General features: G+C 43.1%; 1 protein-coding gene across 2 annotated transcripts; it reads right to left on the bottom strand.

The window, feature by feature from the left end:
• Positions 1 to 4,668: 4,668 nt before the first annotated feature.
• Positions 4,669 to 17,905, bottom strand: LOC136549461 (DNA (cytosine-5)-methyltransferase 1B-like). 2 transcript variants are annotated; one of them, XM_066540750.1, is made up of 14 exons: positions 17,495 to 17,905; positions 15,909 to 16,019; positions 13,916 to 13,956; positions 9,112 to 10,585; positions 7,465 to 8,947; positions 7,150 to 7,314; positions 6,866 to 7,061; positions 6,672 to 6,783; positions 6,452 to 6,599; positions 6,152 to 6,349; positions 5,768 to 6,046; positions 5,529 to 5,690; positions 5,242 to 5,460; positions 4,669 to 5,150 (listed from the first exon to the last, which is right to left on the bottom strand). In XM_066540750.1, the coding sequence occupies exons 3-14, from the start codon at positions 13,947 to 13,949 to the stop codon at positions 4,989 to 4,991; spliced, it is 4,632 nt and encodes a 1,543-aa protein (XP_066396847.1). In that variant the 5' UTR covers positions 13,950 to 13,956; positions 15,909 to 16,019; positions 17,495 to 17,905; the 3' UTR covers positions 4,669 to 4,988. The 2 variants fall into 2 exon arrangements, with proteins under 2 accessions (XP_066396847.1, XP_066396846.1); XM_066540749.1 differs by having other exon boundaries at positions 15,934 to 16,019.
• Between the last annotated feature and the right edge of the window lie 3,417 nt (positions 17,906 to 21,322).

Genomic DNA, 21,322 nt, shown 5'->3' with positions numbered 1-21,322 from the left:
ATAGAATCACCTGCTCCACTTTCTCCTGAACATCCATTTTTAGCATTGGTAACCATCCTCTTAGCATCCTTCCAGTCATTGCAAACACCATCTTCATTCCCCTCCACGGCACCCCCTGAAAACACAAAGAATTACGTAATTTCCATAGAACCCACATCACCGCAGAAGAGATGATATTACAGACCATATGTCTCTTATTTGACAATCATAAAGAAGCTACTGATTCAAAGTCATTTCCCACCCTCCTGTTTAACCAATCTGACACAGCATCCCAGACAAGCTTAGCAACACAGCATTGAAAGAAAAGATGAGTAATCGACTCATTTTCTCCACAGAATAAGCAAGTTGGATCATTAACCTCTCTCCTCTTAGCAAGATTGTCTCTGGTTAGAAGTCTATTATTAGATAGCAACCAAAGAAAAAATTGCACCCTCGGAGGAATACTCAATTTCCAAACAGCCTGTACGAACACAGGAACCACACCTCTATGGTTTATTATAGCATATAAAGATTGGACAGAGTACTGGCCAGAAGAGCTGAAACTCCACATAATTTGATCATCCTCATCTGTCAAAACTATACTCTCCCCAACAGAACTTAAGTCTTCCCACATATGCATAAGCCTCTAAGACACCCTCCTCCTAAAAGAGAGCTGAAGCTCCTCACCATTCCAAATTTCTTTAATTGACTTCCCTTGTTGCTCATTTATAACATACAGAGGCCAAAATAAAATGGTTAAACTAGTGTTCCCTAGCCATTGATCTTTCCAGAACCTAATCTTTTCTCCATTACCAACCACCCATCTAATGCCCATATGGGCAGCTTGCATAGCCCACAAAACCCCCTTCCAAAAGGGCGATGATCCCACATCAGGGCAACAAAAAATGTTAGGTTTCTTAGTCTTGTACTTGAAATCAACAATTCCGGTCCAGATGGAATTAGAGTTCAAATGGTATCTAAAGATCCAAGAACTTAGAAGAGCCATGTTCAAGCTTCTCAGATCAGGAACACCTAGACCACCTACCTCCTTTTTTTGAGACACAAGTTGCCAATTAGCAAGATGATACTTATGTTTATCCTCGGTATTGTTCCATAGAAAATGATGTGAGTGTTAATCAAGTCAATAGCCCACCTAGGAAACTTGATAACAGAAAGAAGGTAAACAGGGATGCTAGCCAAACAAGACTTAAGTAAGGTTAATCTGCCTGCATAGGACAGAAGTCTCCCTTTCCAGCCAGCAATCCTTTTGACACTGCAAATCTTCTTTTCTTAACTTAGTAAAATGCAGAGGAACTCCCAAATATTTAATTGGAAAGCTACTCCTTTTACAACAGAAAATTCTAGCAAATTCATTGGCCCTATCTTCATCAACCCCAACTACCAAGAGATCACTCTTGTCATAATTGATTTTCATACCAGATAATTGTTGAAAACAAACAAGTAACCATTTCAAATTAGCAGCTTTGTCCAAATTATTCTAAAAAAAAGCAAAGTGTCGTCCGCATAATGAAGGCTAATAATACCCCCAAGTTCAGTTTGAGGCAAAAGACCAGAAATGAGATTAACTTTAGCAGCTCTCATGAGCATCCTAGAAAACACATCTGCTACCAGGTTAAAGAGGAGGGGAGACAGGGGATCCCCTTGTCTTAATTCCTTCCCTGGTTTAAAGAAAGTGTTGTTCTCATCATTAATCCTAATGCAAATGGACCCACCTTGGACCACTTTTTTCACCCAGTACCTCCACTTAGAGCCAAACCCTCTTGACTCTAACATCTCATCTAAAAAAACTCCGGCCTGTCATACGCCTTCTCATAGTCTAACTTCAGAATAATACCTGACTCTTTCTTTATGTGGATGTCATGAATTATTTCATGAACAGCCACTACACTTTCAAGAATATACCTGCCTTTAATAAAGGCAGTTTAGTTTGATGCAATCAATCTATTAGCAACTTTAACCAGCCTATTGTTAAGCAACTTAGCAAAGATCTTGAAACTACAATTAATAAGGCTAATATGCCTAAACTTCTTAAGAGTTTTAGCCTCAGGTTCCTTAGGTATAAGAGTGATCATAGCAAAATTCAACCTGTCCATATTTAATTGATTTTGCTCGAAACTATTCACTAGAGCCATCAGGTCCTTCTTAATAACATCCCAAAACACCTAATGGAATAAAAAAGAAAACCCATCAGGTCCTGGAGCCCCCTCAGCATAAGAACCAAACACTGCTTCTTTAACCTCTTCCTCAGAAAAAGGTGCCTCCAGCATATCATTTTCACAAGAGGACACCTTCTCTTCCTCCTCCCAAAAATCACTCCCCAACTTCACACCATTATCTTCCTCCTCTCCAAAAAGATTCTTATAGAAATCAACAGCATTCCCAAGCATGGTGTCATTATCATCAATCCACCCCTCCGGTCCCTCAAGACCAGGAATATGTTTTTTCCTATTTCTCTGATTGGCTACAGCCTGGAAATAGGTTGTGTTCCTATCACCTTCCTTAATCTTCCTATCCCTAGATCTCTGTCTAACTTTTATTTTCTCTAACTTCCACAAGGCTTCCAGCTCATTGGTAATGTTATCCATTCTGGCCTTTTTCTTGTTGATTTAGCCACCCCTTCTCCTGTTTAATGTCTAGCACATCAAACTCCTTAAGGAGTTGAAGCTTAAGTTTTTTCACCTCAGCATTTCTATTCCAGGACCACCCCTTAGCCTTCTTTCTAAGGAGCCTAATCTTAAATTGCCAAATGTCTAAGGGATCAGTGAAGGCAGGGGCGGAGCTACGTTGTGCCATCGGGGTCGGCAGACCTCGACGACTCGGCTAGCCCACAGGTACTCTATGAATTTTTACTGGTGCAGACCCCGGCAAAAAAATAATTTGACCCCAGCGCACCGAACACAGCAGCTGGCAAGCTGCAGTCAGCCTGGATGACAAGCGCCCAATAAAGTAATAGCCCAGTTCATTGACGTGCATCAAGCACGGCTGACCTTTGCACCGATTGATGGTTTAGTTTCTCTCTCTACTCGCTCCTCCTCGGTCCATATCCATTTCGTGTCCTCGTCGTTTTAGAGCTCTCGGGTTCATGATTTGCAGCTTATATAATTTAGGGAGTGTTTTATTATTAGAAAGTGCTTTCTATTTTATTATTAGATTATTTTTTAATTCCTCTTGATTCCTAAAACCAAACGGGACCTAAAAGATCTTCGCCGCCACCGACCTATGACGAGGTAAACTTCATCGATCTGCTCATGCAAAAAAAAAAGATATTGCAAAAAAAATCCTCATGGGACTAAAATTTGATTTTGTGAAAGTGGTTTATTGGAAACTATTAGAGATGACCTTCATTCTTCTCCCAATACCTTTTTTAGAGTTGAAAAACACCATGTTTTTGAAAAAAAAATAGGGTACTCTTAGAGTTGCTCCAAGTACTGTATTCGTACCGACCCCAATAACATTTTATCCTGGCTTCGCCCCTGAGTGAAGGCACAGTTTATATTCCACACCTTCAACACTAGTTCCCTGAAATCAGGTTGTTCAAGCCACCATTTCTCAAACCTAAAGATACTAGGTTTCTTTCTCTCACCACTATTCAAATTTGAAACTAAAGGCACATGATCACTATGAGCCCTGGCTTTTGTTTAAATATCATTTGATGTCCACTTCTTTTGTTCAATAGGTTTTTGTTTTACACTCGTATATATAACCTTCTGTATTTCCTCAATTTTTCTTGAGACCAGTCTTCTTTCTCATTTGAGGCACATTTGACCTCGATGAAGAAGTGCGTCCAGCATTCCTCTACCAAAATTCACAACCGTATATACCACCCGCATGAATAGAAGATCCAACAGGCAACCATCAGAGCATAACGTACGTTTTATATTCCCAGCTGACTCCATGACACGTTTCGTCAAACTCCTCGCGTCCTCGCGTTATGAGTCCCTGCCTCCCTGGAAGTGATTTTCCAGTTGAAAAGAAACGAAATTTTCTCTTGATTTCTGTTTATTTCAAGCGATGGATTAGCTGAGTTTGCAGTATAGAACTATGGAAGTGTATCCAGTCTATATGATCCGAAGTAGTGATGTCTGCTGAAAGCCTCAAACTGAAGTTCAGTTATTTGTGTACTCTTCTTGTTCTATATGCAGAAATTGAAACGGGTCGTCGTTGATAAAAGAAAAAACTAACGGTGTGTGATGCTTGTCTCGTTGATTAACCATGGTGTTACTTCAGACAGCCTGTTGTATATTCTTCTGCCTCTTGATGACTTGTTTCTCTTGATGGAATTCGAACTGATCAAGGAGTCCTAGTGACACCAGTCCTGACTCCGATCCAAACACGGATCATCTGTTCCATTGCACTTAATAATTTCCATAAAGTCTCGTAAATAAATTAGTAGCAACATAAGATAAGCGGCCTCTGAACCTCTTTCATAAAGTTTTGTTTGTACCATTTTCGGGAACTAAAGACCCAGGAGTTCAGAAGACTGCAATTAGGCAATTAGCTGTTTGGAAGTGCCGCTGTCTCGCAAAATAAATGGGACAAAAATAACCACAACGCATCTACTGTTTTCCACCCATCTCAACCAATGAGTCAGCAACCACCATTACAGACACGGTTTCGCCTGCACTGCTTGACATTGAGGAATGAAAAACAAATGCAATAGTTTGCACTTGAAAGTCCACACCATTATAGCACAGATATGAAAACCATGGTGCTTGTATATAGCTGTATGAGCGCAAGGCAACCACAATACATTAGATTTTCTCAAAAGTTTTTAATATAATAACCACTACCCTGAATCAGGGTACCAATCAGCAATCAACACTTTCTAGCATATACACTCAGGGAGTCCATAAGACTGATAAACCATGAACTCGCATAGTTACTGCAGTTCAGACTTCAGACATGACATGACAGGCTACTCTGCCCTTCGCTGTTTCTAAAGACGACCTCAGCGTTTGGCTTCATGAGCCATGGAAGGGAAGCTCCTCTCATGGTGCAGGCACACCCACACCAGCTTCCTGACGCTTGTTGTCAACGGCTTCCTTCAGCTTCCTCCCGAGCGCATAGGCAAGAGGCGGGGGCACAGCATTGCCAATCTGCCGGTGCTTGTTCTGGATGTTGCCCGCAAACTCGTAGCTGTCAGGAAAGCCCTGCACGGCAAAGATTGGATCATATTAGACAGGTAATCCTGAGTGTCATTATCATTTCTTTGCAGATGGAAATGGATGTAGAGCAGATTACCTGAGACCGGGCGCATTCCCGGACCGTGATGATCCTGTCCTGGTCAGGGTGGAAGCACATGCCGACCTTGCCCATTGGCTGGGGATCTGTGACAGATGTGGGGAAGTTGCCTTCCCAGTCCAGCCTCCCGTACAGCCCTTTCCACTGATTGTGCCTCTTGGCTGTGTTGGGCAGGCACCAAGGTATCAGGTCAGCCATCTGCCCATTTGACAGCTTCACCTGTAAGCATAGCATGGGTCAGTGCTCCATGGACAGAATGAAAATAACAACAGATTTCAGGACATTACCTTCTCGTCTGGTAGGTCATGCCAGTCACAACCTGGTCGTTTCGGAATGTGTTGGCACCTTATGAGGTTCAGCTCGTTCATCTCCTTGGATATGTGATCATTCAATACCATCATATTCCCTCTTATCTTCTTCTGGAACCAAGACACAGGCTCACCTCCATACTGCACAAGATAACCAGTAGCTCATTTGGCATGCTCATAGAGAAAAATGAAAATAGATGGTTCAGAGCAGCAGTTACCTCAACTGTGAGTTTGCTGGCACCGTTTTCCACTTTAGGCAGATCCCCAATTGTATCTCTAACAGTAATCGCACGGAAAGGCGCTCCACCAGCAGTGCTTCTGGCAGCTGCATAGTATTGGCCATCAGGCAGTGTTATCTTCAGCTCAGGGCTAGCAAACACATGCATCGGCTCTGGCCAATCAGGAAGCATCTCTCCAGGTGCAGCAGCCCAAATAAATGCCCTTTTCCTGGACTGAGCAACACCAAAAGCCCCTGCTTCTAGAATTCCAAACCGGACCTAACCAAATGGCAAACAATTTCTGAGTATACAGATTTAAACCACTACAAAACAAAAAGTGTAAGCTGCAGGTCTTAGCAGATAATGAATGAACAGAAGAAATACCTGGTATCCCATCTCCAGAAGAGATGCAACTGCTAAACGGAAGGTCTGCCCTTTGTTGAAGGAAACAAAGTTCCTAACATTTTCTAAAAGAAATAACCTGGGACGGAAATACTCTGCGAATGAGAGGAATGCTAGAATCATCTCACACTGAACTTTACTCCATGGGCTTTGGTTGAATCTATTCATCCCAGAGAATCCCTGATAAGAAAAGAATAAACAATTCAAGCATTTGATTTAAGAAACTGAACAGGTGACTGATGATTTTCTGGTCTATATGTAGAACTGTAGATAATAACAAACCTGACACGGAGGACCACCATTTATGAATTCTACTTCACCAGGGACTGGAAGGTTATTAATGTTCACTTCAGGAAGTTTTGCTGCTTGTTCAGCAGCTTCAGAAGTTGAAATGCAATCATCAGCATCCCCACATTTATCCATAATTGCCCTGCATTACCAAAAATATTGGTTCTGTTCTGCAACAAAAGCATAATAATGGCATCAAACAATTTGCACTTACTTTAGAATCACATTGCAGTTATCCACGAAGACCACAGCCTCTGGATGATTTTTGCTAAATGCTTCACCAGCAGGCTCTTCATATTCAATTGCCCATTTTGTAAAAGATACACCTACAGCATTGAACAATGAGAAAAATATTTTCTGATGGTCATCATGTTCATGATAAACAGCATTAGTGTTAACAATACATACCAGCTTGCTGCAGCCCTTCTGATAAACCTCCACAGCCAGCAAAAATGTCAAGAGTAGCTAGACGGTTCTCTTTTGGCACATCCAACCATTTACCTGAATCTATTTGATCAGTCTCACAGATCTGCTTTCCTTTGTTCTTTTTCGAAGCAGTTGTTACCTTTTGCACCATAGACATAAACCTAACATTTGGAGGCAACTGCTCCAGACACAGAACACACATTCAGGGAACTATCAAAACTATCACTAATGAATCAGAACAGCAACTTCAGTAAAGTACAGCTAACCTGCTTGAGAGCTCCACTGGCACGGTCATATATAAGTTCACAGAAAAATACATGCTCAAACATCACTGGAAGGTCTGAACTTGCAAGATCATTCTTCTTTCTAACCTCACATTTTCCCTCTATCATATCCACAGGCACATCAGTTACATCTTCACTATAGTAGACCTGAATCGAAGAAACAAAAGTTAACAAGAAAAAAATACAAGAATGACCATTCTCAGGACTCTAGGATTTGCTCACACATGTTTGAGAAAATAAAGTAACAATGACATTATGGATAAGATAAATCAAACATATAAGATAGAAAAAGAAGACCTCTCTGATGTCAGATGCATAGGCTTTGGCTGAAGAAATGTCATCTGGTCTGTAAAATCTTCTAGCACTGATATTTGCTGATGCTGGATTGAGTTTTTTAGATCCAGCTCCTTCAGGGATGGCCAATATTTGACAAACTGCATAGGGCTTTAGGCCCACATTTCGTCCAGCCTTGAAGGTTGCACGATCCTCATCTTCAGAGAAAAAATCAGGCCTTATGTATAAAAAGTCATTGACATTATATGTAACCTTTCTGTAGACAAAGCTGGTCTTCGAGAGTACTTTCAATTCATCAGAATCTGGCTCTATCTGATCACAAGAGCTACATACACCACTACCAAGACCCATTTTATCACGGGGGAGGGCAAAGAAGGCACCCTTCTCAGGCCAGTATAAGCTTTTGCAGAAATATACCATGGGCAGGCCCTTTTTCTTTCTCTCTTCTGCTTTGGCCTGCTCAACTTTATCAGCTTCAGCATTCTCTTTTCTATACTTGTGACCCCAAGGTCTCGATTGAATATCAACAGCTACCAATTCCTTGATGTCATCTAATTTGAATTCTAAACAATCATTAGTTAAGAAAACCTCCCTCTCATTTGCAGCATTGTCAAGAATTGTATGTGAACCATTTTGCAAAATCCTCCCATGAACCATTTTTGCACCACCACTTTTCTGAAACATGTACTCAACAAAACACATGACTGTGTCTCCTGAATCATCTTCTAGCGCCACTGTTCCACCAACAGGTATTCTGAGTTCTCTAACATAAGCACATTTGTATAGAGTTTCTCCAGACGATGTTTTCCCAGATGTTTCACCTTCCCATCTTATTTCCTTACAAGTTTGTGATAGCAACTTCCGGGACCGTGTTGATGGTGGAGTCTTTGAGATCTTCTCCTCTTCAATCTGCCCTTCATCTTCAGCATCCTCGTCTTCATTTTCTTCTTGTTCATCATCAATTTCTTTTGTTTCATTTCCATCTCCCTCCTTGGAATCTTCAGGGAAATGATGTGCATAGTATTCACTCCAGATTCTGTTGATCAACCTGGTTGTTGTTGCACGCATCACTTTTCTCCTTGATGCCAGACCCATTGCTGCACTTGGATTCAGATTCTCTCCCCTCATTACTTGAGTTTTTTTCTTCATAACTAGCTTTGTATGCCTCCTCTGTTCCATCTTCAATAAAAGACCACTGACAAATGCACTCCGACGGATAGTCTCATCTGGAAAATCTGCAAACTGCTGCAATATTATCTGTCCATGCACCACAACATACCTCTCAACAAGAGCAATGTTAGAAGATATAAATGCAGGATTCCCTTTGTCGAATTCAGCTACTTTTTTTATGACATCAGCAAAAGAAAGCTTTGAGGCACGACTCTGCTCTTTTAACAGGGTGATGATGCTAACAGCAAGCCTTGCTGTTTTCAGTACAGGCTCACACCATGGAGCATATTGTTTTGTTGGTTGGCGTAGTTTGTACCTGAAACCACACTCTAAATGTAAGTTGTAATGGAGTAAAGATGAAAAGAACTAAAAGTGATCTTCAAATGGTATGAGAGGATTCAGTGCTACAACTGCTAAGAACACAGTTAATGACTGCATAATGAAGCAGTGTGCTGAAAGAAAGTAGCTGAGGGTACTTACCAGGCCACATCAGTCCGAATGGTTATACAAATCATTGATCCACCAAACTCTATAAGCCATTCTTTGATTGGGCTCAAATAAATAGGGACTCCTGCATCCTGTTGGTCAGCTTTGCTAGAGGAAGACAACGATTTCGCAGACTCAGCTGTAGAACAGCAACTGCCATCATCATCTCTCATGAATCCAGATCCAAAGACAACCACATCATTTTCTGCTCCTGATTTCATAGGGATCAATTCCAAAGACATAAGCCTGGAATCTGCATTGTACAGAGTCCAGTTATTGAGTATCCTCACTGGCACATCATCAGAAAACATGCTGTCATCGCTATCAAATATGTATTCATCCATTTCTTGGCTAAATGGCTTATAGTATGCAGGAAGGGGATAGTCATTGGCAATCTCAGCTTCACTTATTTTTATGTAGACATTTTTCTGGGATGGTGTTCCACGCCTACCCCTCTGTTTCTTCATCATTTTCCATTCTTCTTCTTGTTGAAGTAATCTAGCTAATTTTGCATCATCATCATCATCTTCTGCTGTCTCTTCACACTCTTTGTCCTTAATTTTCAGACTCGTGTTCGAGATGTTAGAGGGCAGCTTGGTCAGTTCCACCCTAGATCTGCACTGGTCTCTTAGAGAAAGAAGAACTGGCAGGGTAGCAAACTTCTCATCATCATTGCTTGATGTCTCATCCAAACCAACAAGTTGGTTGTATACAAATTCTCCAATGGAGATCACCAAATCTTTGCTCATATTTCCACTATATCCTTTCATGGCATTAATTGACCGAACAACACTAGCAAGCAATTCATCCAGACCCTGGTTAGGATTCCCACCAAATGATTTTGCAAGCTTTTTGAAAACTTCAACACAGACCTGAGCCTTCTCATAGAAGTGGTCAAAATAAGATTTGTAATTGGTTGCTGGTTTCACACATTCATAATCAGCAACATCAGTTGACACCCAGACTACAGGAGTACCTTCATCATAACCAGAAATATTCCAGTCCTCAATTCGCCCAAATCCTTCACAGCGTACTCCTCTTTCACGCTCTTTTTCTAGGTCATCATCCATGGGCATGATAAGAGCTGTTATGAAGAAGTCATCAATTTCTGACATTTCAAAGGGTTGTGGGTTCCCTTCTGCATCATGCAAGACGAAATCAATCAACTTCCGGCAAGGTGGTGGATCTTCTGGTCCAAGTTTTGTCAGATTCACAGCATCTATTTCTTCTTCCTCCATCCGATTCTTCTTGACCATGACAACAGACTTTTTTTCGGATAAGCGTATGGATTTCTCTTTGAAATCAGAACAGGCTGCTGCTCTCCTTGGTCTCTTGCGGGTAACATGTCCACCTTTTTCGACTCCATGATGCACCTCTTCTGTTGCATCCTGAGATCCACTCTCCAGTTTGCTGTTTTCTGCGGATTCCTCTTCCTTCTTTTGTGGCTTTGCTCTGCATCTTCTTGTTCCTGAAAAATCATTGGTCAGCATATCAATCAGCTATATGGGGGAACAAAAGTTAAAATAACAGCACTGAACAGTGAACACGAAGAAAAGAAACGCTCAGGCCAGAGATGCAGACAAAACATAAATTCAACAAAAAAGGGAAGGCTTAGGTGACTGACTAGATTTAAGGAACAGAATAAATATTGACCAAACATCAAACCGTTATTAATGCTTGCTATCAGTAACTAGAAAAATATAGGCCTGTGAAGTGCAGCAACAAAGACAATAATTAAGACAAAAGATCATTTAGAAACGCCTTTATTTCTTCCAAAATATAATTCGTGGTAAAAAAATGGAGCTGTAGCCTGTAAATAGTGCTTCCTTTACTAAATCTAAAACTACATGAGTCACAACATTACGTCAGGAGACCATGTTCTAAAAGGTAGACAGTTAATATTCGGCCCAATCCAAGAATAGAAAGAAAAAAATAATATAAGCAACTGGAATACCATAGAGCTTATGTAATTAATCTACCAATCTACCCTTGGACAAAAGAAATAGTTCCCAACCATGGCTTGAATCTTACTGAACGCTCAACATACCTCTGTTATCATAGTTGCAATATCAACCCCAATAGTTCATGTGAAATTTGTAAACGGAAATGGTATTATCAATTCATATACTTTGCCTATAAAGGAAGATTCTGCCTCAACTGACACTACCATTATGGGTGGATAAACAAGCACACAAATGCCAAGTAGTTTAGCAGCAAGTTGTCACCAGTGTCACATGGGACACAAGGGCTAACGCAGGTATTGGCGTACGACATGGGTGTGGGCGTCTTTTTTTTTTTTTTTTTTGGGGGGGGGGGGGGGGGGGGGGGGGGGGGGACAGTAAGGTTTCTGACTCAGCAAAAAAAAAAAAGGTGCCCAGATGTCTGGGTAACACTGGTTGTCACAACTCGGGAAAGATATTTGGGTCAGACTGCAGGATACTGGGATGACTCCATTTCCAACTAACTTGATCAAGGAGAGAGACATCCCATTGACTTAGTCTTAAGGTAGGGACCAATCGAACCACGGACAGCAGGCAAGAACCTCATGTACACTTGCTTCATTGACGGCCACAAGAACCACCTACCCCGTTACCAACCAGGGAGGTGCGTGCACCACCAGGGCTCGAACCCGGGAGGGGAACGCCACACCTAGGTGCTCTAATGTGAAGACTACATTGTGGGAAGAAGCATCGACTCCACGTAGTTATCTTTTAACTAGCATGGATTTGGCATTGATCCGATGGGTTTTTTTTATATGAACTTTGAGTATATGACAAATGAAAGGTGTGCAGCATGGTTGGAGAACAGGACAGGGGAGGCATGGTTCAATAAGGTTGTGCCATGCATCACCCAGTCTGATAGGGAAGAAGATGCTCATAGAGCTTTTTTTCGAGTGTCTGTGTGTGGAGCTCAAAAATGCACAGGTACATGCATTTGTTTTAAGAAATTTGGTGGATTCAGGGAAGGTTTGAGAAAGCAATGATGAACGGAAAGGAAGGAAAATGGGATGAAGAATATAGAAACCATATGCCATAGTTCCAGGTGGAGATCAGTAAGTGCCTGACTCAAAGTTTAATGCCATCAATGATGTCAAAGATCCATAAACACAGCAGGGAATAGAACTCCAGTGCAAAAGGAAAGTGTATGTGCTGCTAGGCTGCATGGTTAAAGACAGGAGCAATCGAGGGAGCTTATAATTCTATTAATGGAAAATAAGAATAAGAAAACAATTCTAACAGACAGACGTAGTAAACTAGATAAAAAACAACTTTGATGGTATTAAAAAGTAATGTATTGTTCTACTGGTATATATCTTAATTATTTTTCGTAACACAAAACCAAATTTTCCACGCTAAAAATATATTATATCATATAAATAGGAAGCTTTTTGACCAAAAAAAAGTGAGCAGTGCTCAGAGTAAAAGAAAGAAACATTTATATTGCCATCATACCACATTCAGTTTAAACATTAGATAGACATATAATGCTAGAATCCAAATAGAACATAATCCAAATAATTTTGGAACTCCAAATAAAAAAAAATGAATGCCTTGGTAATATCAAAGCTTGATTCTAGTGAGAAGAATTTGCTAAATTGGAGCTAAATTCTCTTTTCAGAGTTAAATTACTCAGCAATTAAACTTGAATAGTCTAATTTCCACCAATGTATAAAATCCCTGTAAAAATAAAATTGTATTTGATTAATATAAATGATTTTTATAGGTGAGTAGTATGATACTTGAATATGGATGGACACATGTTGAGTATTTTATTAATAAGTAAAATAAAATACAATGTATGGTGTAGCGACTGTCATTTCCTCTAACCACTTGGTGTTTTGAAATACGATTATTTCCACATTAGAGGTTGTAGGTGCAATGGCAGGATTTGGCAAAATAACGCTTGGATCTCAAAAATCTATGTGACCCATAATTTATACCATTGCAACAGTTTTTCCCCTTCCATAATAGACACCACAGAGTATATGCTATATATTGTTGTCAATTCTTTCTTGCCATATAAGACATCGCATAAAAGATTAGTTTTGAGAAAGATTTCTTAGAGAAGTTCCTTACGCCTAAAAAAAGTGGTTTTACCATGTGGTTGTTGCAAGAAGAATACATGTATTTGCATCACAATACTCTACAGATGCAATAATAAACTTCCACTTAAGTGTTACATTGGTTCATTCATCAGTGTATTATCTAGTTAATGATTAAGTCAAATGACCATGCTAGGGACCACATGAGTTTTCTACAAAGTGGCTAGTACTTGTTGCTCCATCACCACCAATGATGGCCGACCTCGCCATTGCCACCATCACAATCACAGTATCACACTTTGAAGCTTAGCATTGCCTCCTGCTGCACCTAGAATGGCCATAACTGCTAGATCTAATTTTGTAAGATAAGGCAAGCAGCGTAGGGAAATTCATGTTAGACGGCCACATCACCAACCTGTACCATTTCCACTGCCACAACTAAGCACAAGCAAAAGATAAAGAAAGTCAACAAAGCACTTTCTATATCGAGCTAATAACACAACATGTGCAAAACCACTAGCAGCTCCAACAAGGGTGAACATTGTGATGGTTTACAAACTTTGGCGCAAAAGGTATAACATATACTTGCTTTTGCTATGAAGGGCAGATTTTGAACTTTTATGGAAGTAGAGGTGTAATCAACAGGGAACAAAATAGTACACATTACACTGTATTCCTCAAAATGTTGAGAGAACTAAAGCTACCAAAACTTGAAGTAATCCAAGAACAAATAAACTAGGTAATTCAGAACAAGACCTGTGGTAACAGGAGATCTCGGAGTTTTCACCATGTCCCCCCTGTAAATTTAATGTTAGTCAGCCATGTCAAGAACTACCAAATAAATGCAGGAAATCCAACTGCAGCTCAGATAATAAGAAATACGTGAAATGACAATAAGAAATACAAATTATGAAAAGTAAAAAAGATAAGGGGGCATACTTCTATGCTACTCACTCAAAAATAAAGTATAGTGAAATGGTTCAGCCAGGCATAGTCTAAGTTAAAGTTCTAATTTTAAGCATATCATCAAAAAAGTGTCCATTCGTGTTTAGAGTGGCATGCAACAGAAATGTGATGCAATACAAGCTGCAGACAAGCAGCATTTTGTACGAATGAAGTCCATAAAAAGTTTAAGCTACAAGGTCACAGCAATAAATAGCAGAATATTTCCTTTTGTAAAAGCACGCACAGAAATCAAGCACACTTGACATACATCACCTAGGAGTAGCATCAAGTGTGCCCAAAGCACCTATCTCCAAAACGATTTCTATCCGAGCCTATGGTACGTTCGGCATAAACCATGCACTTATCTTGTGCCGAGACTAACACTATCTCCTAATGGACCAAAACAAGCTTCCACTTGACATACATTACCTAGGTGTACCATCGTGTGTGCCTAAAACGATTTCATGCCCATGGTAGTTTCGGCACAAACCATGCACCTATCTTCTGCCGAGATTAAAACTATCTCCAAACATATCGAATTGAGCTTCCGCTTGATCCACGTCACCTTGGAGTACAACCAGATGCGCCCAAAATGATTTCTGAGCCTACGGTACGTTCGGCACTAACGTCAAGCAGCATTTTGTATGAATGAAGTCCATAAAAAGTTTAAGCTACAAGGTCACAGCAATAAATAGCAGAATATTTCCTTTTGTAAAAGCACGCACAGAAATCAAGCACACTAGGTTGCTATAACATATGTTCTGAATAGAACTAAGTACACCTACTGCTTCAGGTGGAACTATAACAGGCCATAGAACAGATTGTTGTCAAGTCATTATCAAGACATAAACCAGAGGTATGCACTCAACATTAACTGAAAAACTTGCACAAGAAACAGATACATGAGTCATCCTCAACTGCTCTGCACTCTAAATCGTGTAGAAGCACAAGAATAATTACTAACAGCCATTATCTATAAAAACAGAAGAATAGAGATCAACATTATAGCATTAACCACATAAATGATAGGTTTAGTGCCAAGATAGAAATCATACAATCATGAAAGGAGCATATAACTAATTTGGCCTCATTTGGTATATTTCACACCCAAGGCAAATTATTTAGAGAAAGCAGAATAAAAAGCAATCTAATGACAAGAACTGGGAATTACAACAAAACGTGATACAATGGCACTATGTTATCTGTCTTATGCAGCAATACTGGCCCTGATACAGTGCTCTGATTACCTACTACTCCCTCTATTCCAAATTATAAGTTGTTTTGGCCTTTCAAGATACATATGTATCTAGACATAGCCTATATATATAGGTGCATAGCAAAAACAATGTATCTAGAAAAGCCAGAACTGACATACAATTTGGAACAAGGAGAGTAGGAGATAAGAGCACAAATAAATCACTGCACTTCAGCTTTAAAAAAGATGAAACCATTTAAATTAGATAAAACAATTTGGGGGAAAAAAGAAAGCACCCAGCTAGCCAAGCTCGGCCCTCACCTGAATACATTCATTTTATTTTTATTTTTCAAGTATCAAACGCCCCACACCACGAACCCAACACCCAGTGTGTTCCCAGTATAGAACAGCGCTCATGTCATGTTACAGCCTCTAAAGTGACATGTAAAAGCCAGAGCATTCCACTGTAAACATTGGTACAATAAAAGCACACTCAGACAGTTCATGAGTCATTGGTGGCAAACCCACATTCACTACATCTAAACAGCACAACAAAAATCACTGAAACAGCTCAGCAGCTTGAGAAGACAGAGTGCAACGTGCAAATACCGAGTAGAATGAAGAAGAAAATCACCAGCTGAAGGCAATTAGTGCTGGGGTACTGGTGTGGCAAGCGATTGATGGGGAAGAACAGGAATCCCACGCAAAGATCTGCTGCTCCTGCATTGCAGTAACATTACAATATCAAAAGCAGTACACTAGGGGTAATCTACTTAGCTGGACACTAGGAGATGACAAATAAGGCAAAAGCAGCCTGCACTATTACTGAGAAAGACGGGATGGGCAAAAGGTTAACCAATGCAGCGCAAACCTCCACTCAACCACTCCAAAATATCTCTCCCTAAACCTCTACGCGGAATATACCACATACAAAGAATTACAGATAGCAGCCACTGCAGCCCTGAACTACACAGATTTAAAACTTACAAACATGAGGGTATCCCCAAATCTGCAGAGTTACAGGCACAGTAAAGCAAGCATTCACTGACCCTGAACTTCCACCCAACCACCCCAAAAGATCTCTCCAAACAATCTCCTAAACCCCTACATTCTACCAGGAATTCTGAGAGCTGTGAACTTCACAAACTTACGCACAGCGGAATGGCACTGAATCCGCGGCTCCTGCACCCCGAATACAAACCTAACCTCCAGAGCTCGCACCAGAAGTCCAAAACCCACAATGTGAGATGTAGCCAAAAAAAATGGAGCAATATCCTAAACCCCTACATACTACCAGGAATACTTGGAGCTGTGAACTTCACAAACTTAAGCACAACGGAATGGCCCTGAATCCACGGCCCCTGCACCCGAATACAAACCTAACCTCCAGAGCTCGCACAAGTCCAAAACCCACGATATGAGACGTAGAGGGGAAAAATGGAGCAAAAATGGTTGAAAAGGGGAAGCGCACGACTCCCAAATCAACAGCGCACTAATCGACGGTCCTCACTTAACAGGAAGGGGAAAGCGAAGCAAACGATGTGATTCGCCTGGTTAATCCAGCCCCAGATCCTGCATTTCTGCATAAATCCCTACACTACCGCAGCACAAAAGTAGTACAAAATCGCAACAGCCACGCTGAAAATAAAACAATCCTATACCAAACCCCCCAAGACGAAGCTGAGCAACACTCCAACGGAACTGGAACAATCCGACGGAACTCTTGAGAGTGATTCCCCTCAAATCCGCACCGAAATTGCCACATGACTAGAGCGCGAGCAGCACCACCATCACCAAAGCGGGAAATCCGGAAGCCAATCCTCCGGAAAGAGGAACACTCCGACGGAACTGGAACAATCCGACAGAACTCTCGAAGGTGATTCCCTCGAATCCGCGCCGAAATCGCCACATGACTCGAGCGCGAGCATCAGCACCACCACCAAACGGGAAATCCGGAACCCAATCCTCCGGAATGGTTAAATCCCCACCAGGACGGAGAACTCGAGCGACGGCTGCGGCGCGGCCGCGCGGCTCGCCGACGGGACCAAGCGGATCCCTTCCTCTCTTTTTTTCTCGAACGTGCCATTGGCACGGTATTAAGCGGATCCCCTCCTCGAAACTCCCCAAAACTCCGCCGACAGCCCCGACCAACAACGCAGGAAACTAACCGAGGAGGCGGGCGGAGGCGGACTTACCGATGCGGCGTCGCCCTCGCCGGCGGCGCCGAGGGCGGGCGGCACGGGAGGCGCGTGCGCGGGGGACGGAGCAAGGCGACAAGCGGGCGGGCGGGCGGAAAGGGGAGTCGAACCGGGGGAGCGCTGGGACGAGGGGTGTTTTATAGCGCGCGCCGTTCAGGCCGTCGCCCCCGGTTTCGGGGTTTCGGTCTCGGCTGTGGCTGCTGCGGCGCGCGGCGGCGAGGCGGGGAGCACGTGGAGAGGCGGAGGCTTTTGGCGGGAGACGAGCGCGGCGGCCCCGAAAACCCAAAATTTCCCCCGTTCCCACGGGCGCGCTGGCCGCCACACCCACCAGGCCACCACGCCGACAAGCAGGCCGCCCCCTTGCCGCTCTTGCTCGCCAAAACTGCCGAGGCGATGGGTGGGTTTTTTTTGGAAACGGAGGAATGGCCCTAAATCCGCGGCTTTGTTTCGGTTCTCCACTGACCACTTCTCCTTCTGCTGCTCCGGCAGCCTGCAGGCGGTCCATTTGGATTTGGAGGGTAGGATCTGATTCGTTATTAATTGCTCCAGATTTATCTTTGTTTCGAAATTCAAATCTACAAGGTAGGTTTCATTTTTCTCGTCCCTTGGACCCGTCTTCTTGCATTTGTGGCTAAAAATCAACCAGATCATCCATCAAAATGAGTGAATACCTCTGTAATACCAAAATAGATACTCCCTGTATCCATAAAAGAATGAAATTATGCAAGTCAAACTAGCTTGTCAAACTAGCTTACCTTTAACCAAATATCCATAAAATTTATATCACCGTCTAGATTTACTATAGAAATATATTTAATAATAATTTAATGGTACTTATCGTATATCATAAATAGTATCTTTTATATGACTTTGATCAAACATTAAATTGTTTGACTCCTCGAAAAACGAAAATTGCATTCTTTTGTTGATAGATAAAGTATAATTTTAGATTTGGTCTAAGTCAAACTGTCGGGTTCATAAACTCGGGGTCTCTAATGGACCCGCTTCCCTGCAAAACTCGGCTCAGCAGGCGGCACGCGACAGCACACGTCTGGGCTGGCCCAGATACACAAATAACAGACCAAGACCACGATCCGGTATGGGTCCCCGTCGGACGAGACGGAACCCACGTCCTTGGGGTCGGGCGAGGCGGAGCCCGCACCCAATGAGTCGGGCGAGACGGAAGGCCTGGGCGTGGTGGGACCGCAGTCCGACTTCGACCCCCTTTTTCTCCGACCGAGGATACACCGGACCTCTGCTCGCTGCTCTTTCCCGACCAACACGGTCGGGGCCGACTAGGAGCGACCGACCGGGGACGCCCGCTCAGTGTGGACCCAGAGAGCAAGCGCAGCAGATAAGATAAGGTGCTCAAGTCAACCGCAATACCGAGGACCATACCCTGTCATGCCCTGCGTACCTGCAGGACGATGCCGTCAGGGCATGACAGACAAGCACGGTAAAGCCTGCCAGACGCGCCAGAGCATAAATATATTGTGGGCGCTGGCGGCCATCCCGTACCCAAAGGCGTGAGCAACAAGACTAGGCAACACACATATACACTATCTCTCTCTTTCTCTCTGACTTGTAAGGCCATTCCTTTCAACTATAAAAAGGGATGCGCTCTCTTCTGTAAAACAGGTCTCTCTCTCTCTCTCTCTCGAAGACTTTCTCGACGACTCGAGAACACAACAGCTCAACAGCTCTAGAGACACACAGAGCATATGCTCCTCCGATCGGGCCTCTAACACCCCCTTCTCATTCCTTACTCATTTGTAACCCCATAGCAAACTTCGAGCACCTGGGCTCAGGAATAAAGTCACCGACCGACCTCAACTGGACGTAGGGCATGTTGCCTAAACTAGTATAAATTCTGTGTCATTGAGTGCTAGGCCACATCCGATCACAGCGCATAGCAAAACTACAAATATTTACTTGTTGGTTACTTTTTGCACCGACAGTTGGCGTCGTTCGTGGGGAGGACGCCGTGCGTTCATGCCTTTGGTAATCGAATGGCCCACCTTTCCACCATCTTCGGCATTGCGGGCTCGAGCGATACGATTCACTTCGACTCGCTGGAGTTTCCCACGCTCCCACTTGCTGGGATGTGGGCACCTCCTATCTTCGCCCCACTCCAGACCTTCCTCTTTGGGAGTCTAGACTTTATCGCTGACCAGCTCAGCGTACTTGGCCTCCTCGAAGAGGCGCTTGTCCCGGTGCCCACTGGAGGAGGAGCGCCCTCCACCGACTGCAACAGGCCACTCGACAACCTCAACGTCGAGACACCCGCGCTTCGCCTCGAGCCCATGCTGGGCTCAAACCCTACGGTAAAGTGATGTACATATTGTTCTTTACTCAGTATTTAACACCTTTCGCCGACTCTCAGGAGGGACCCCGTTGTCCCCACCACGATCGTTGTGCGACCGGTTCCCCTACGGCTTCGTGTCCCCCATGAACACATGCGCACGGGGACTCCGAAGGATGCTGATGCCACCCCCTCTCACGTGCGAGTTCGTGGGGATGGCGGGCTATGCTCCCACCTCCTTCCATGACCTCGTCGCTGACAAGGTCGAAAGCGATGGCTCCAGCATCAGCGACGTCATGGCACCTGGCCACCCTCTATCCCAGGAGTGCACTATGGCGGATGCCCTGGTGAAAGCTCTAGTTTGGTTTTGGTTAATTGATGAAACCCTAAGTGCTAACCTAGTTTATCAAGATGATTATGAGATAGGTAGCACTACTCCAAGTGATGAAGCAATGGCGAAGATCATGACAATGGTGCTGGCATGGTAATGGTCAAATGCTTAAACTTGAAAAAGAAGAAAGAAAAAAACAAAAGGCTTAAGGCAAAGGTATAAAATGTAGGAGCCATTTTATTTTAGTGATCAAGACACTTAGTGAGTGTAATCACATTTAGGATTGATAGCCGTACTATTAAGAGGAGTGAAACTCGTATCGAAATACGGTTATCAAAGTGCCACTAGATGCTCTAATTCCTGCATATGCATTTAGGATCTAGTGGAGTTCTAACACCCTTGAAAATATTTGTGAAAATATGCTAACACATATGCACAAGGTGATACACTTGGTGGTTGGCATATTTGAGCAAGGGTGAAAGAGATAGAGTTGAAGAAGAGTCAGTCTCACTGTCTATAGAGTGACCGGACGCTGGTCACTGTTGGACCGGCGTGTCCGGTCAGACATAGCAGTGAAGCCCTGGCGTCGGTCTGGCGACCGGACGCTAAGGCTCAAACTGACCGGACGCTGAAAGACAGCGTTCGGTCGAACTGATGGGTCAGCACAGTACCTAGGGTATTGCACCAGATGCTGGTCTGTGTCTGGTCAAGGTGGACTGGACGCGTCTGGTCGAAGAAATACGCCTCGGGGAGCTTACTGGAAACGACTAGACGCTGGGGCTTCAGCGTCCGGTCAGTTTTGCCGAAGCGTCCGATCAGCTTCGTAGCCGTTGAAATCTGACGAACAACGTTTGAAGCTAGTGACGCGTGGCGTCTATCGGGCGACCGAACGCTGAGGACCAGCGTCCGATCAGTCTGACCAGAGCGTCCGGTCAGCCCACGTTATGCCCAGTGAAGGGGTATAACGGCTCTATTTGATGGGGGCTTCTATTTAAAGCCCTATGGCCGGCTCAAGCTTTAACTCTTGCACATTTTCATTGACATAGCATACTTGTGAGCTTAGCCAAAGCCCTCCCACTCATCTCCATCATTGATTCATCATCATTGTGAGATTGGGAGAGAATCCAAGTGCATTGCTTGAGTGATTACATCTAGAGGCACTTGGCATTCGTGTTGCGCTGTGGATTTCGCT

The sequence above is a fragment of the Miscanthus floridulus genome, chromosome 4 (genome assembly GCF_019320115.1).
Source record: "Miscanthus floridulus cultivar M001 chromosome 4, ASM1932011v1, whole genome shotgun sequence".
NCBI classification, from domain to species: domain Eukaryota; kingdom Viridiplantae; phylum Streptophyta; class Magnoliopsida; order Poales; family Poaceae; genus Miscanthus; species Miscanthus floridulus.
Note: the sequence above shows the minus strand (reverse complement) of the source record. Positions and strands in the feature narration are given on the sequence as shown.